Raw genomic sequence first — 17,715 nt, 5'->3', positions numbered from 1 at the left:
GTGGTTGCTGCAGCCTCTGCTCTCAGCATGCAAGTCCTGCTATACCAGAGCTGATGTTGGATGCCTCTACCCCACACAACAGGATGTTTGGTTCAATATGGTCCCAGTTCTGCTGTTACCTGTGGTAACCTAGATCTCCTCTGCCCCCCTGGGTAGTAACTGCTTGGGTGTGGGAGATAAAACAGGCTGTATTTCCACTTTGCTGAAGTTCTGAACTCTTCATCCTGGGTGAACAAAAATCGTGGTCACGTCAGACCTGTACAGCACTGCTGTATATGCCATTATCCTGGACTCTTATGCTGGTAGAGTTTATCCCTGTTCCTGTGTGAAAATTAGCACCTTCAGGCCAACATCACTGTGTTGGCAATAGGCATCTTGTACTGGCCTAGTAGTTGTGGTACAGCTTTGCAGGACAGGTAGGAGCTTGGTAAACCTGCTGTTTTTATTGATGAGAGCGACACTGTAGTTACACAAGTGAGTTGAAGGCAGAAAGCATCAACACTGCTGCTGAAAGAAGTGCTCCTGCCTTCCTTCTGCCCCTTATCCCAGCCATGATGCCACCACCCTTCCCATGCCAGTACAGGCAGCCACTTACTGAACCACATGACAAAAACAAGTGGGCCAGGGCAGCTGGAAAACAGGTTGTTTTCTGCATCTGATCTGCTGTTCGGGGTCAGAAACGAGCAGGAGAGTTGGGACTGCTTCTGGGGCCAGCTCTGGTTTGTGTCTGGCTTACTGATCACAATGCTGTAGTGTAGATGCAGGCAGAGCTTGATTTTTAAAGCCTCTAAACAAAACTCACTTGTGAGCCTGGATTTTTGAACTCTGGGTCGTGTTGAGTTTCTTTATGAAAGCGTATGTCGAGGCTTTAAAAACAAACTGATTGACTATATCTGAACATAGAGCTAGAGATAAAAGCTCCCGAGTGCCAGGGGTAGACAGATAAAGGCAGGAACAGCTTTTTCCAAATTCTGCTTACAACAAGGTCAGAAACAGCTCTTGGTGTTCTTCCATAAAACTGGGTGTTGAGAAACTTTTTTATAAAGCTCACTTTGACTCTCCTCAGAGATGTCTGTACAGCCCCTCCCCATTACCTCTTGACACACTAAGCAGCTTAGGAAAAGCCAGGATCACTACTAGGATGCAAGAAATCTGAGTAGTGGAAGTAGGAAATTAAAAAATGCCTTGGTGAGGGGATGTCTGATAACTGTCACATGTGTTATTGCAGGTAACTCTGAAATCAGGTAGCAATATATTATACTGGAGAACAACAGGGATTCTCATGGGCTCCAAAGTAGTAAAACCAGTTCTGGTGAAAAACATCACGATTGAAGGTAAGAGTTATTTGTCTTTTATGTCTTATCTCACTCTTTCTTCACACTGTTTGCCAAGTGCTATTTCTACTGGTGTACTTAGAGCATTGAAGTGAATTTTTTTTAGCCTCTTGTCCCCTGTCTGCTCCTCTAAAGTGTAAAAACAGAACAGCAAAATTTCACGCTGTCAGAAAAAGGCTCAAAAATTAATTTATCTGGTAAATGATGCCATCTAGTGGAGAAGACTGGCCTAGCAAATAGAGAGAGAAAATAATAAGCAGGGGTTCTCTAATGTAGTATAGAAACACCCTGGATATTGGTAAGCCTCTTAACAGTGATAAATGGATATATATCACAACATTGACAGTTAAATTAATATTTAAATTATTTATTTCATCTGCAGTTGCTTTTTTGGTCCTGTTCTAAGTGTGATCAAACTCGAAGTGTCATATAAAGTTCCTAGATGGGTCAGACTCACATTGAGGAACAAAGATTTAAGACGTAAATTATGAGTCAGCAAAGCCAAAGTGTCTAAAGCAAGTGGTAAAAGTCTGTGGGTTTTATGCTGTTTTATGCAGCTGGCTTGCTCTCACCCATAAGCAGGTAGGCAGCAGTTATGGAGTGTACCTCTCTCTTTCAGTGTTTTAATTTGTTTACAGGAGTTGCATACACGTCTGAATGCTTTTCATGCAAGCCTGGTACCTTCAGTGACAAACCAGGTGCATCTGGCTGCCAGGTGTGCCCACGAAATACTTATTCTGAGAAAGGAGCTAAAGAGTGCACCAAGTGTAAAGAAGAAATGTATTATGCAGGTACATAAACAAAGTGGGTTAAGCAAAACCAGGAGGGTCTGAGTACATGAGGTCATCAGATTTTTGAGGTGTGAGAATGGTTGTATACAACAATGAAATTTAGTCTCCAGTTGATATGCAAGGGGGAAATGAACGTGGGACTTCCCAAAATATGCAGAGGGCACATATACATAATGGACCACAGTCGAACTTGGATAAGGTCATCCATGTTAACATGAAGGGATGGAGATCTTTATGACCTGGAAGGCAACCGTTCTTCTGAAGGATTTAACAGTTGTGCTGTGCCCTCTCGTGGTAACTTGTGTTATCGGTTGGTGATGACATGAATTTGCTTCATCACTCCTTCAGAATTCACACGTTTCGACGAATGTCCTTTCTAAATACTCTCTCTAGCTTGTCTCTGCCTTGGCTGTTCTTGGAAGATGTGGTGATCTAGTTGCAAAACCTAGTCCCAAAGTCCTCTGCATTCCCAGCTCTGGTTAGCTGGTGACCATCACATAACATGATCTTAATCTATTCTTCACAGTCAAAATGTCTTCAGTTTTCTCCCTTGTACTAGTTTCCTTGAAGAATATGTTACCAAACATAGAACCTGCTATCACCAATTATGGCAAATGATTGGGACCTGTGCCCGTACTCACAGTGGGAAAGGAAATATTGCAAAAATATCTGAGAAAAGGAAGAATTGGACCAGTGTTGTAAGGAAGTTTCTAACGGGTTGGAGTAATTTTGTTCCTTATTGAGTGAGAACATATTCCCATGGTTGGCAAACTGCACAAATTACTGCTTGAAGGTGAAGGGTTGGGGTGAGGGTTTGGGTGACTCATAGAATGGTTTAGGTTGGAAGGGACCTTAAAGATCATCTAGTTCCAACCTCCCTGCCATGGGTAGGGAATCTTCCACTAGACCAGGTTGCTCCAAGCCCCATTCAACCTGTCTTTGATTGTTTCCAGGGACAGGATATACACAACTACTCTGGGCAACCTGTTCCAGTGCCTCACCACCCTCATAGTAAAGAACTTCTTCCTAATAATTCTTCCTGGGCATACTGAATCAATGAATTTCATTGTGGCAGCATAAGCATAGCTGGTATTTTCCTTCTTCTGCCACTTCAGTTCAGGGGAATGTTCGTGCAGACTTCGTTAAGAGCTTGATTTTTCATACTTGTTTTGTATTTTTCTGCTGACTCACTTTAATCTCCAGATTTTAAGCTTGTTATGTTTGTTTCCAGGGACTATTTGATAGTTTAATATTCTGTCGATCACCTTTTCTTTTTAGATGAGGGATCCAGTGCATGTATAGAACGTCCTCCATGCACAAGTAAAGACTTTTTCCAGATCCATACCCCATGTGATAAGGAAGGAAAAGTAAGTAGAAGGCATGATACTATTATTATCCTCATTGACCTTACTGCTACTTCTGGATTTGAAAACAAGGTAGGGTTTGTAGGAATCCCTTTCCCAGTTACTTTCCCAATTTTGTTTTCAGCATTGAATTTCTCTGAGGCTTAGGATTTGTCCTTTAGCTGCCTTCTCTCCAGCCTTTATCTCTCTGTAAGAATCTGCCTGTCATGGGTCTGCTTAAGGGATCTGTTGCCGTGAGACAATAAGCTCCTTGCACTTGTGGTGAGTCTGACGGGGTCACTGGTGCTACTTCCATGCTTCCATGCTGGTTGGAGCACTGGGTGAAGTACTGTCCCAGAATAAACTTGGCTCTATGGTTGTTAGCAATCTTTCCTGGCATATTTTGGGCTTGTGATAACTTGCCCTGTCCCAGCAGTGCCCAGGCACAGGATCATTGGATATGACCATTCCTATTTCAAATGGAAGAGTGTTTGGCTGCATAGGTATAATATGTGTCAGGTCCCTCAGTTTTAACATCAAAGAAGGGCCCATGATCTGTTGAAATTATGTTGTATACACAGCCTGTGAGTATTCACGTGCAGCAGCAGAGCTTAACTGCTGGTAATGTGCTTGCCATGCCTCATATCACCTGCACTCTCAGGAGGTTGTTTCACTCAGAGATTTTAGGTCCGCTGGGTATCTCATCTCACAGAGGAACCTGCTGGCAGAGCAGCCTGGATTTGAAGCTCTCCTGCCCTTTGTCCTTGTAATCAAGTGGGAATTTTTGTGGAATTTGGAGAAGAAACTCCTGTTTACTGGTATAAGAAGCTCATAGAGGTGTGAACACATGGTCAGGCCTGCTTGTCTCTTTCCTTTCCCAATTCTCTTAGACCTGGATGGGATTGCAAGCAGTAAAAATCCCTGGCACCTGCATGTTGCTGGCCTAATATTTGCTAGCAGGATGGAGTATTTTGGAGTCTCCTTATCAGCCAGTTCCAAAATTCAGCTGAGATCTTGTGTGCTTTAATAAGGAAGCATCAGTGAGTTTAGCCCAAGAGCTGGCAGGCTCTGCAACCTGGTCTTGACTCACTGATTCTTGCTCTGTTAACTGCCTCTAATGACCTGAGAAATTAGCAATGGTGTTTGCTGCTACACCCCCAGGTACTGCTTTAATTGCAACCTCCTGCAGATTACCCTATCACTGCTCTGTGTGATCCAAGTCTCCCTGGCACTGAATAGGCTCCTACTGTTGACCCTTTTCGTGGCTCTCACTGCTTAGTGCTCTGCAGCTCTGAAAATTGGTCCAAGTTTGCTGTACTCCCCATCTATCTCTCCGTGTGATGCAGCTCAATGAGAGGGCCTGATTGTGCAGGCCATCTTTGGGTGAATAGTGGCCATAAAGAACCAGCCTACTGATCCGTGTCTTACTAAAATAAGCCAGGATTTTCATTGGACATTAGATTAGATTGTTGTCTCCCTCATGTCCTACTCCATGTGTAGAAAGGGACTCAGGAGACTGAGGCACTTGACTCCTCTTGACTTTTCATCTACCTGCTGCTTTAAAAATCCCAGGCTGACTGTTTCAGCCTCAGCGTCAGAGACCCTCATCCCATGATTGTGGAGACCCTCTGACCCTCTTCTCACTGCTCAGACACAGTAGGATTCCTGTGGTGTGCAGTGTGTTTGGGCTCTGGGCAACCACCCATGCTTTGCCAGCTTCTGAGCCTTCTCGTTTTAAACGTTGGGCACTGTGACGCTGCTGAAGCATTTCTGGAGCAATACTCCAGAAAATCCTTTAAGTTCAGGAGCACCAAGGGCAGAGACTGATCCATAGGAACAGGTGCCGCTCTGACAGCAGGAGCAGTCCCTCAGTGCCTGAGCAAAGTGGGCAAAGCAGACCCAGTGCCAGCGGCCAGATTGAGCTGAGGTGGCCGAACAAGTCCATAGTGATGAGACACAACCAATGTTAAGCTGGGACATTGTGTCCATGGGCCAGCCAGGATGTGGGTCAGCCAGGGTACATGACCTGGCACAGGCAGGGCTGCAAAAAAGTGCAGGCAGTGATGAAGTGTGAAAGCCTCGGTTTAATTGCAGCTCCCAGGAGCCAAGGTCTGAGTCTGAACTGAAACTCCTTCCAGCTTATTTTTTTCAAACAGTTTCAAAGATACTTCTTGAAGTGCTCTGTGTTATCAGAGGGCTAACCTTGAGTGCAAGCAGCTCAACGCCCGAGATGACAAGGGATCTGGATCAAATTCATAAGGTGAAATCTTGCTTACCTGAGCTTCTGGCCTCAAGGATCCCTGACTAGGACCAAAGGGTGGAATTACCCAGAGCAAGAGCTGTGGTCAGGTTTCGCTGTGGTCAGGTTTCACTCTTGCCAGCTGGGTTTCTCAGTTATGGAATTCAACTAATTTTCATCTTGAGATATAAAACCATTTCAGAGATAGACCCAAAGTAAGATGAAATTTGAAACCCAACTTCACAGGTGATGCATCTCATCTAAACCTTCTTCTCAGAGAGAGCTGATGACAGACAGACCATACTGCTGTGTATGGTAACACCATGGACTGACTCATGTAAGTGTTCATAAATGGCTCCTTAGGTGATGCAGAGGGACTAGAGAGGGGCTGGGAGAGCTCCTGCGTGGTTTTGGCATTTGCTCAGTAGGTGAAAAATGGCTGGAGAGAAACTGAGGACTTTTCAAAGAACAGGCCAGTATGGAGAAAAAATACAGAACTTGTGGTGTTCTCTAACAGATGCCTTCCCAATTTATAATGCAGAAGGTATATTTTTTGTTATTGCAATAAAAATGCAGAGATTGCTTGTGCAGCTGTTAGAATTATTTATCTGACTTTCCTCAGAAATGTTTCCATGGGGATATTTACTAATTAAATAGGAATGAACAGTAGTAATTATTTTAAGCTTCACATTTCTTTTTGTCCTTAAGGTCTGATATCTTGGAATCTCCTGTGAACCCAATTACTTCTGTTTCCTTTATCCAACCTTCCCTTTATTGTCCTGGATGTACAATGTCTTGTTTTGACCTCAGTCATTGGGAATACCCTGATTTAATTTACAAGGGAGACCTTAATTGGTGCGTCTAATCCTAAAGCTTCATAGCACACAGTGTGAGCTCAGTATCTTCTCATTCCAGACCCAGATCATGTACAAATGGATTGAACCCAAGATCTGCAGAGAGGATCTCCCTGATGCATTGACCCTACCTCCTTCTGGAGAGAGGCAGGATTGTCCACCCTGCAATCCTGGCTTCTACAACAACGTCTCATCTTCTTGTACTCCCTGCCCACCAGGCACATTTTCGGATGGGACGCAGGGTAGGAGTCTGCAAAAAAATTGTGTGTGTCCCCAAAACCAGTTGTCTGATTGCATGTGACTTAGTTAAATGATGCATCATCAGAAGCCAGAGTTCATTTTGCATAAAATACTTGTTAAATAACATTGGAGAGAGGGAGCTGGATATCTGTTTTCTCTCAGAAGTCCTTTCTTTTCAGGGATTGCTGCTCTAAGTTGACCTGCTCTGTTCTGTATTCATTTCTTGGCTGATATAAACATCCTGGGAGTTATTTTAAGGGATTCTGAGAGGGGAATCAGAACTTTTACAGCCAGTCATTCCTCCTTACCCATTCTTCTGCTCAAGCCAAGTTCTTTCCTGTGAAAACCTCATTTTAAGTACTGTCACATCTGTACCCTGCCAACATTGTTTAGTCTTACTTCTGGCTTGTTGATTCTGAGATGTATTAGCTCAGTTGTCCCTTACAGCATTTTGTGAGAATTCTTATTTACCAGCATGATCAAACCTTCAGCTGAACCCATTAAAAACGAAATGTAGGTTTGGAGGCCAGCTGCAGATTACTTACAATCAACTTATTATCTACAATTAATAAAATGCTGGTCTCATTTCCACTCTTCTGGTCCTGATAAGTCTTTGACTGTTTAATTACAAAGAAATAAATTATTTTCTTTGCTTATTACTTGCACCAGAGAGTAAAAAAGTAGTAACTATGTTCTTTAAAACCCTGTTTGAGATGCGCTTTGGCCATGTGACATCCTTTTCCTGCCCTCTTGGCCTGCAGAGTGCAAAGCCTGCCCTGCTGGGACTGAACCAGCCCTTGGGTTTGAGTACAAGTGGTGGAACATCCTGCCAGGCAACATGAAGACATCTTGCTTTAATGTTGGCAACTCGAAATGCGATGGGATGAACGGTGAGCCCGACTTGCTGTGTTGCTGTGTGCCTTTCTCCTGCATGGATCGCTGCTGTAATGGAGCACCCATCAAAACGAGTGTGCTCTTTGCTGCATGACTCACAACACAGTTTTCCCCCTTCTCTTTAATTGCACCAGGCTTGAAATTTCCTGTAGTCAGTATCACACTGTCACAATATCACAAAGAAGAAATGAAAAATCTCTCGTGCACCAGAAGAGGGCAGGAGTTGCAGCCTGTGTGAAGTCCCCTCAGCCAAGGACCTATCCCACACAGATTTTAATGCATCTTCAGATGCATTCATATCACCATTGAAAAAAACACTATTTGACTTCTCCCTCGCTTTATCTCATTTTGTGTTTTGTTATAACTACGCCCATCAAGGTTATATGTAATTCTTTTGGAAAACTTAATTAAAGTCTGTGATTTTGTTCATTTAGCACTCAGAGCTTTTTCTCTGCACATGTGCTAAAATTGCAGCAGAGAGCAGTCACAGCTCACCGGTGAAAATGATCCCATTTGGGACTTCTCCCACCTCCAGCCTTCTCTGACAGATTTTCCTCCGTCTGATCCACCCTGTCAGACTGATGTAACTCAAGTTTTGAATTATGTGTGTTGAGCAGAAGGGAACTGAAGTATATGCTTAACATTTAACACACGGATTCATTGATTCATCTGTTTTAAGGCTGGAAGATATCAGATGGATCATCCCCCCTGAGCTGCACAGCACAGGTCAGGGAATTTCAATTGCTGTGCTGATTTCAAAGGTGACAATTGCCTGTAAAATCAGCAGTTCATACAATTGCTAAAATTTTCGTTGAAAAGCATTATGATATTGCTCTATAGTTTATACCAGGTATCTTTAAAATACACTGAAGTACAGAATTGCTTAAAAAATTATGCTAAGATAGATTTTTTTTGCCATCTATTTATTGAAATTTTGTTCTTTTTCTGTCCTATGAAGGTTGGGAGGTGGCTGGTGATCACATCCAGAGTGGGGCAGGAGGCTCTGACAATGACTATCTTATCTTGAACCTGCACATCCCAGGATTTAAGTAAGGAACTGGATTTTTTTTCCCCCACGTATTTCTCGTATATCTCTGTCTCTTACACCTATTTCACACTACCCCTGGAATCATCTGGGTTTTCCTTTCAGAAATGGAATAATGTAATGAATGAGAGACAGGAGGAAACTTGGATTTTATTCCAAGCAGTCCCCAGTCAGTCCATTGAGGCAGACAAGTATGTAAGACCTTAGTTTTTAGCAGTGTTTGTTTCATTCCAAGATACCAGATGTTTGGCTGTCTGGAAACTGAGAAGAGATACTCCTATCCCTCTGGTTTTAAATTGTTCCAAAGCAACCAGCTAAACCTGCCGTGGGGTGGATATTGGAGCCTGCCCTTTCAGTGTTTTAGTGAAATCCAAGTTACTTTGCCCTGTGGCTCCAGGCAGCCTGCACAGTCTGTGAGGAGATGAAGGCACTGCAGGAGAATGGGATATCCCACCTCTCCTGAACCCTTGGACAGAGTGAAATATCTGCTTGAGGTGGTTGTGCCTCTCTGTCAAAAGAGTGAGATTAGACTCCTAGCTCAGATCGGGTGCAAAATAGTGAGACAGGTAAGGTATGGCAAAAGGAACATCAGCCTTCCTTTGCTGTATTTCAGCTGAGGGAGCTGGTGACTTCTTACACCCACTGAGCAAACCCTGATTTCTAATTTACAGTATGGGCAAGCAGCAATTAAATTAAAGGTGCATAATAAGGGTTGGAAAAGACCTCCAAGATCATTGAGTCCAACTGTTAACCCAGCACTACACCAAGTCCCCAAGCGCCACATCCACATGCCTCTTGAACACTTCCAGGAATGGTGATTCCACCACAGGGCAGCCTGTTCAAATGCCTGGCCACCCCTGCAGCGAAGAAATTTTCCCTTATATCTAGTCTAAACCTCCCCTGGCACAACCTGGGGACATTTCCTCTGGTTCTGTCATTTGTTACCTGAGAGAAGAAACCGACCCCCACCTGACTACAACCTTCTTTCAGGAAGCTGTAGAGAGTGATAAGGTCACCCCTGAACCTCCTCTTCTCTAGGCTGAACAACCCCAGCTCCCTCAGTCACCCCTCATAAGACGTGTGCTCCATACCCTTTGCCAGCTCCATTGCCCTTCTCTGGACATGCTCCAGCAGCTCAATGTCCTTCTTGTAGTGAGGGACCAAAAACTGGACACAGGATTTGACGTGTGGCCTCACAGGGGGGGCACCCTGAATACTTCTACTTTGTGTGAAGCTCCTGAAAAGCATCCCCCATCAGCGGAGGGTAGATGCAACTTAAATGGTGTAAATCACTTAAAATATTTAATGCATTTTAGTAATGAAATTCCCTACAAATATGGTCAAATGTAGGTATTTATTAGAAGGAGGAAACTGTACAATAAAGAATTCAGACACTCAAAAAATGACCCTGCTGCAGCCAACACCCAGTGCAGAGCCACTGTGAAACCTGGTCTCTGTTGTTCTGCAAGGGCAGATTTTCTGTGACAAGACTTTGATGGTTTCAGCATACCAAAAGGAATTTGAAGGATTGACTGCTGCCTGTCTGGAGAGCACCGTGTAAATGTTTTGTCCCTTCTCTGTTTAACAGACCTCCGACATCAGTGACAGGAGCCACTGGGGCAGAACTAGGACGGATTACTTTTATTTTTGAGACCATCTGTTCAGCAGATTGTGTGTTGTACTTTATGGCAGTAAGTGAGACCTCTTTCTCCGTGACTAAGGACTGAGCCTGATATTCCACAAGTCACTCTAATACCTCTACATAGGTGTGATTAGTTGCACTTGGTTTATTATGCTAAAGATTAAGTATGACATTAGTTTAGTATCTGCAGTGCCCTTGCAGGAAGGATTTAATGAATGATCTAGAGAAATTCCTCCACCCCATGAGTTGTGAACCATTCCTGGTTATCTGTTTATTCTAAAAGAAATTGTTGGATGCTAAAGAGCCAAATTTTTCCCTGTTAAACTGACTGATGAAATTATCAGTGTCTCTTGTGCAGTTGAGCCGGCCTCTAGTAACAGAGCCAAAAGTCAAGATGTGGGATAGAGGGATGGGAAGTGGACAATTTGGAAGTTTAGACTTGATTCTGTCAATGATCTGGGGAATCAGTAGGGTAGCAGGCAGATGTTTGTTTGTGAAAGGAAAGTACCATTTTACTTACTTTCAAGGTCTGCTTATTGAAAGTCCATCAGCTGAGGAAAGTAACTGGATCTGTGACAGCTCCCTCGCCCCTTCCAGTGAAAGGGGAAGCTGGTCCTTTTTTGTGTTTAGTGGCTCTTTAGGGGAATCTGCTCTTAATTTAAAGAGGATTGAGTGGAAATTAGGTGGTAATTTGAGTCTGTCTTTAGTGGCAATTTAAAGGAATCTGTTTTAAAGGAAAAGCATCTTTCACTGGAACATTTGCAGCTGATTGAGAATAAGAAACATAAACATAGATTGAATGGAGTTTTGTTATGTAAATCTTGGTGCTGCATTATTGGCCTCAGTTCTCTTTCACAAGAGACACCATCAAAGTGGGTATCTGAAGATGTCAGAAACTACAATTTATCTCTGAATTTTTGCCTTCCCCTTTCTGTGCTCTGGTACCCACAAGTTTTACATACAAACAAAATTTCAAATCTGAAAGAACCACTGTGCTGAATCCGTCCTCATAATGGTTATAAACTACTATAGGACTTTGAACTTAGCTCTTATATGAACTACAACATCTTTTGGAACAGCCACCCATTCTCAATTAAAAATTTGCCAGTTGTGGAAAACAGAATAAGTATGTTTGCTCTGCTTTATTAATTGTTAAATGTGATTGTAAAGTCCTTTATACATTAATCTCTATATCATAAAATGCTAGTGTTTAGTGTAGTATGACCATGCTTTTTGTGTGTGTGTGGGGGGATGTGTGGGTTTTTTGTTTGTTTGTTTTGCTTGGGTTTTTTTTAAATATATCCATTTTTTAGGATGTTAATCGAAAAAATACCAATGTGGTGGAATCATGGGAAAGAAGTAAAGAAAAACAATCCTACACTCACATCATCTCCAAAAATGCTTCCTTCACATTCACCTGGGCCTTTCAGAGAATAAACGAGGGCCAAGATGTAAGTGCTTCTTTACATACGGGTCTTTAGAACACAGCTTTCCTTGGACACTCATCCCTAGAGCTCTCACCCTCTGTTGAAGCTCACAGGCTTCCTGTAAGGAGTGAGTGGCTCTCACCATAAAGCAGCCCTGGGGAGGCAGCTGTGGATAAAAGATCCAGGAGGAGGGACAGAGCCATGAATAAGCTGATCCCTGAACGGATGCATAGAGTTGTCTGTCCATCTGTGTCCAAACACAATGGTGCGACGACACCAGGGTGGTTTCCTTGGCTCTCGTTCCAGAGCAGACAGTTCATCAATGACATGGCCAAGATCTACTCCATCACCGTGACCAACGCAGTGGATGGAGTGGCCTCTTCCTGCCGGGCCTGTGCGCTGGGCTCGGAGCAGTCTGGCTCATCCTGCGTGCCCTGCCCGCCAGGACACTACATCGAGAAGGAGACCAGCCAGTGCAAGGAGTGTCCGGCCAACACCTTCCTGTCCATTCACCAGGTCTATGGCAGGGAAGCCTGCATCCCCTGTGGGCCTGGCAGCAGGAGCACCAAGGTATAGAAACTGAGTGTTTCTGAGCGATGGGCAGACAGGGGGTTTTGGGCTATAAGCTCAAAGGGCCCAAGGGCCAGTTTTAGCTCTTTCCTACAGGTATGTGCCTTGTGAGCAGTGGAGTCTAGATATAACCAGTGAGCCCGCTCTTTCAGAGATGTCACTAGCCTAATTTCTGTTTGTAAATATGCAGTAATAAGATAAAATTGACAACATCAGCTCAAAAAAAGATTTGTTTCAAGAAGCTGTGGACAGTATGAAGAGGGCAAGCATATATGTTGCTTCTACCTAAAACTGTCCCAGACACCCGCTGTTTTAAACTCAGGGACTTTCTCTGCTGGATGATGTGTCTGTGCCTTTAGAAACCTGTAACAAGTGCCTCTTACATGAAATTGCCCTTAAGCCTTAGTAAGCATTTATTACATGCAAGGAGCTGCACAGGTACCAGAAAAACTGCTTCAATTTGTTCGTATTCTGCCTCACTTCAGTTGGGTTCATATACAGTCCTTGTGTCTTGGGCTGTTTGTTGTGTTTCCTTTGCAAGATACAAATGTAACCAAGGGCATGTTCTGATCTGTTTACAGAGCTTTGAGCTGGAACACTGGGATCCTAAAGGCACAGAGAACAAAACAAAGAAAGAAACTACATTTTCTTGGCTAATGCAGTGAACAGCAGAAAAACCAGGCTTGGGGAACGTTATAGTCCTGATATGTTATTGCGAGGGATTGAAACAGGAATGGGAATTCTCCCAAGAGAAAGATGAATTAGAGGAATAGGACAGAGTTGCCCTTCATCCTTAACAAGGAAAGCAGTCCTGTCTGCACCTGCTTGCTTTAAATCCCAGAGGAATGGTTTGCTGCTGTTCCATAACTGCTCTTTAATGGATGCCTCTCCTTCCTTACAGGACCACTCTGCTTGCTTCAGTGACTGCCTGGTGTCCTATGTCAAGGATAACCAGAGCCTGAATTACAATTTTAGCAACCTCAGCCAGGTGGGCTCATTGATGAGCGGACCCAGCTTCACTTCCCGAGGGACCAAGTTCTTCCACTTCTTTAATATCAGCCTGTGTGGGAATGAGGTGAGCTCAGCTGATGTTGAGGGTTGGGGGATGAACCAATTTGTTGCCTGTGTTGATGATCTGGGGTCACACTGAGGCAGGACAAGGACTCTCCTTCATCTGAATTGTCACCAACACTGCACAAACACTTCCCTTTGGATCTTGTTTAGCAGAGCAAGAGGATTTTTGAGCAGCCAAATGATTTTCCAGAGCAGAGATGACGAAGTTTTAGGCCATAAACAATGCTCAAAAGAAAACCCCTGTCACATCCCTGCCTTTTCTTAGTTCTTGTGCCTTCAAGTCACTTGAGTCACAACCCTCACCTTTGTGTGCTGCCACCAAGGAGCTCAAGTGAAGAGTCTGAGTCTGTCACCTTACAACTTCTTTCCATATGTTTCCCTCATGACTTGACTGGAGGTGTTGTAGTCAGCAGAGCCCCTGGTCACCCTGCTGTCTGCCAGTGACCAAGGTGCCCAGTGCTGACTTTGACTGCAGCCTTTGAAAGTGGTGGAAAAATGTGTTTAGTTGATGAGTCAAACAGAGTCAAGAGACCTTTCTCTGGGGCTTGGACTGTACCAGAGCTTGTTGTCACATACATAAATTGACCTTTCAGAGCAGTACTAGTGTTGTACATTGTCCCATGAAATCCAGCACATGTAGTTTACATTAATGTTCAGCCCTGTAAAGTTCTGAAGTCTTTTGCCCATGTACCAAAGGATATACATGAGTTAAGACAGATGAATAGTCACATTTCTTTACATCATTTTGCATACTTTTAGGTTTAAATGTGTGTTTAACTACCACCTGGATCAGAGCTGCTAACAACTAGATTGACAAAAGTGCAGATATGCTGACTCCCTTGTGGATCTGGTCTTAATTTTCCCAAATTACTATGATGGTACTACAGTGCTACCAACCATGATTAGGTGGTGAGTGCTTGACATTTTGTCAGGAAAACTGAGTCTGGTGATTTGTCTTTCATTGCTGTTGCTCTGATTCTAGCACTGGTCTTGACATGTGACATTAAGGCAGCCTTGAAGGCTGTATATCTGTTTAGGGATTTCATGTATTTGTGCTTTGAAAATATTTTGTCTGGATTAAATCCCAAATAAAGAGGTATTCTACATTATATTATTTGAAGGGAAAGGAAATAAGGTTTTTCTTTGCAAGCCATTTTATTATGCTCTGCAAGTAAACACTGTGCTGTCAGGATAAACTAAGAGGAGTGCTCCACAGCACAGATTTCTGATAAGACACATGCCAGAGGTGACATTGTGTTTCTGAGTCTGTACAAAGCTTCAATTGGAGCTTTCACAATGGCACAGTTTATTGCTGCAATTTGTCCCTCTTATGACAGACACATAGAGACATCAAGTTGTTATAAGGTAAAGTAATGAATCTCACCCAGTTTGCAATCAGAAAGTTTGCAATCTTTCCTTTCCCAAACTTTTTCACATCTTATCAACAATCAACAGCTTCCCCCTTTTTTTCCCTGATTGTCCACAGGGGAAGAAGATGGCAATTTGCACTGACAACATTACAGACGTTACTCTGAAGGACATGGTTGCAGAATCAGAAGATTTTTCCAATTTTGTGGGAGCTTTTGTCTGCCAGTCCACCATCATCCCGTCAGACAGCAAAGGTTTCCGAACAGCCCTGGCTCTGCAGTCCAACAGCCTTGCTGACAGGTTCTTAGGTATATGGTTTGTCTTCTGCTTGCTATTATCATGAATGTACTCATGTATTTAGGGCTGCAGAGTAAATCCTTCTGGGCTCAGCAGCTACATTACCTTGGGAAAAGAGTGAAGGGGCAGCCCAAGACTCAGTATAATGGATAATGTAATTACAAAGCATGGGTTTGCTTTTACATTTCCTGCCCGCCTTGCTCAGGGCAGGACCATTGACTGTGGTAGTCACATGAGTCTAAGTGTTTCTGCCCATACCAAGACCCCACTTGGGCAATTTCAGAAGAAGAAACTGGTGTTGGGACATAATTAGTCAAGAAAGGAAGAGGTTTAGGGCAGCATGGGGCCACACACATCATTAAGGCTTGCACTGATCTGGCTCACAAGTTCCCAGAGTCTGAGACCAGATTAGGCAATGAAGTCATTTAGTCTGCTCACCTATCCATTACAGGCACTGAGTGCTTGTACTTGCTCCCTGGCACTGAGCCCAGAAACTCATGTTTGACAAAAGCGCATCTTTGGAAGATCATTCAACCTGGACTTTTAAGACTGCCAGAAATAAAAGCTTTGCCACAGTCACTGGTATTTTTTTCCACTAATCAAAGACTGTCTCTGTGTGTGATTTTAAAGCAGACTTGTTTCCTATTTTAATTTCCTTGGCTTCACTTTTCAGCCCTTGCTTCTTGTTATTCTTTCTCCATTTCACACTCACATTTTCTTTTTTGAAGAAATATTTTGTGTATTGGTATCATCACACCTTCCCCAGTCTGCTTTTCTGATAAGCTAAGTAGACCAAGTTCTTCTAAGTCTCTTGCTATCATGTATTTATCTCTAGCATCTGAATAATTTTGAGGCTCCTTCTACAACTCTATAACCTTTAATATTTTCTTAAAGCACAGAATGGAACACTATTCCAGTGTTTAATTTGCTATAATGGCAATAAAAATTACTTCTGTCATTGGAATTCCTGAGTCCTTCTTTCTCCAGACTCAAGGGATTTTATGACACCTTCTTGTTTCTGATGTCCACTCTGGATTTTTTTTCAGTTACACTTTAAGACTGGCCTGCCTGCCTTGCTCCACTTGTCTTCACTAAAATATATTTAGGTTGTTTGGGACCATCTTACCAAACGAACCAAATGCTTTGTATTTTATTCCTGTTCCTCTTAATCTTTGTCTCACACTTTACCAACAGTGATTATGTAGTTGCTTGCAGGTGCCTGCCAATAATCTTGCATTTTGGCACTTCAATATCGATGCCTAGAGAAGCCTGGAGACATACCACATTTCATGAGAGTTTCCCATGGCCAGATAATTTTTTAATTACTTAGCTAAATAGTTTTTAATTCAGAGTGTGCACTCAATTGTTATTAGATTGCTAACTTTTTAATTAGAATCTCATGTGGTAATTAGTGAAATACTTGATAAATTTACATAATTTTCTTTAGCAACAAAATTCATCAACACTCAAGGGATGAGATCAGATTTGTTCAACGAAAGCTGTTCTCCATAAATTCTTGTTGACTTCCACTCATTGTGTATCTATCCATGGACTGAAACTCATTTTCACTTACCATTATTTTGCCTCATCATGGTAGCCGCATTGTAATTTGGGTCATCATATTTCCTCCCCATGAGTCTGTTGTCAGTTCATTGTAATTAAAAGCTCTTGCTTTATGGTGAACTTGCCACTGGCTGCCACGTGAGAGAAGCCCCGAAGAAAAGATAAAAGGACTCCCTGAAACAACATCTCAGCCTTGGCCATATTGATCACCATAACTGGTCTACTCTGGCCTCCAATCGGGAGGCCTGGAGACACACCATCTATAACGCAGCTGTCTCCTTCGAGAACACACGCAGGATCACTCTCGAGGAGAAAAGGCAACGCAGAAAGAACCGTGTATTGCAGAATACACCATCTAAGGAGTCTTTCTGCTGTGCCTTTTGCAGTCGGATATGTCTGTCTCGTATTGGCCTCATAAGCCACCAGTGTGCCTGTAACAAATGTGGATAGAGTCTTCCTAAATCTTCGTTTGCGAAGCCTAGCCATGATGAAAGTAATTAAAAGCTCTATTAAAGGTGACTTTTCGGTATGGGTTTGCTAGTTCATAAGCAGGCATGCCAAGGAGATGTCAATATCCTCTCCTGCCACTGAAGAAATCAGGTGTCATTGTCTTGGAAAGCAAGGAGATACTCCTGATATTTTTCCTAGTACAGAGAAACGATATGAAGCTCTTCTGCTGCCCTTTCTTTATATCAATTGCTATATTTTTGAATGGTTGAAGTTTGTCTTTCCTAACATCAGAAGGATGTGGACTTGCTTAAGTGAGTCCAGAGGAGACCACAAAGATGATCAGAGGGCTGGATCACCCCTCCTGTGGAGACAGGCTGAGAGAGCTGGAGTTGTTAATCCTGAAGAAAAGAAGGCTCCAGCGACACCTTAGGGTGCCTTTCAGTACCTAAAGGGGTTACAAGAGAGCTGGAGAGGGTCTTTTTACAAGGGCATGGAGTGGTAGGACAAGGAGTAATGGGTTAAACTGAAAGAGGGTAGTTTTAGGTTGGATATTTGAAAGAAATCCTTTACTGTGAGGATGGTGA

General features: G+C 43.1%; 1 protein-coding gene across 1 annotated transcript in view; it reads left to right on the top strand.

Moving 5' to 3' along the window:
* KIAA1324L (KIAA1324 like) overlaps positions 1 to 17,715 on the top strand; it is a 102,347-nt gene that overhangs the window by 72,853 nt on the left and 11,779 nt on the right. The window contains exons 6-16 of the mRNA XM_017807855.1: positions 1,229 to 1,334; positions 1,973 to 2,125; positions 3,404 to 3,492; positions 6,623 to 6,803; positions 7,563 to 7,691; positions 8,654 to 8,744; positions 10,329 to 10,431; positions 11,696 to 11,833; positions 12,116 to 12,379; positions 13,281 to 13,454; positions 14,940 to 15,129. Of these exons, the coding sequence (XP_017663344.1) occupies positions 1,229 to 1,334; positions 1,973 to 2,125; positions 3,404 to 3,492; positions 6,623 to 6,803; positions 7,563 to 7,691; positions 8,654 to 8,744; positions 10,329 to 10,431; positions 11,696 to 11,833; positions 12,116 to 12,379; positions 13,281 to 13,454; positions 14,940 to 15,129 (1,618 nt within the window). The remainder of the gene's footprint in view (positions 1 to 1,228; positions 1,335 to 1,972; positions 2,126 to 3,403; positions 3,493 to 6,622; positions 6,804 to 7,562; positions 7,692 to 8,653; positions 8,745 to 10,328; positions 10,432 to 11,695; positions 11,834 to 12,115; positions 12,380 to 13,280; positions 13,455 to 14,939; positions 15,130 to 17,715) is intronic.

Source organism: Lepidothrix coronata, unplaced genomic scaffold, assembly GCF_001604755.1.
Source record: "Lepidothrix coronata isolate B3197 unplaced genomic scaffold, Lepidothrix_coronata-1.0 Scaffold20, whole genome shotgun sequence".
Taxonomy (NCBI): Eukaryota; Metazoa; Chordata; class Aves; order Passeriformes; family Pipridae; genus Lepidothrix; species Lepidothrix coronata.
The sequence above is the reverse complement of the archived record's forward strand: the minus strand, read 5'-3'. Positions and strand labels throughout refer to the sequence as shown.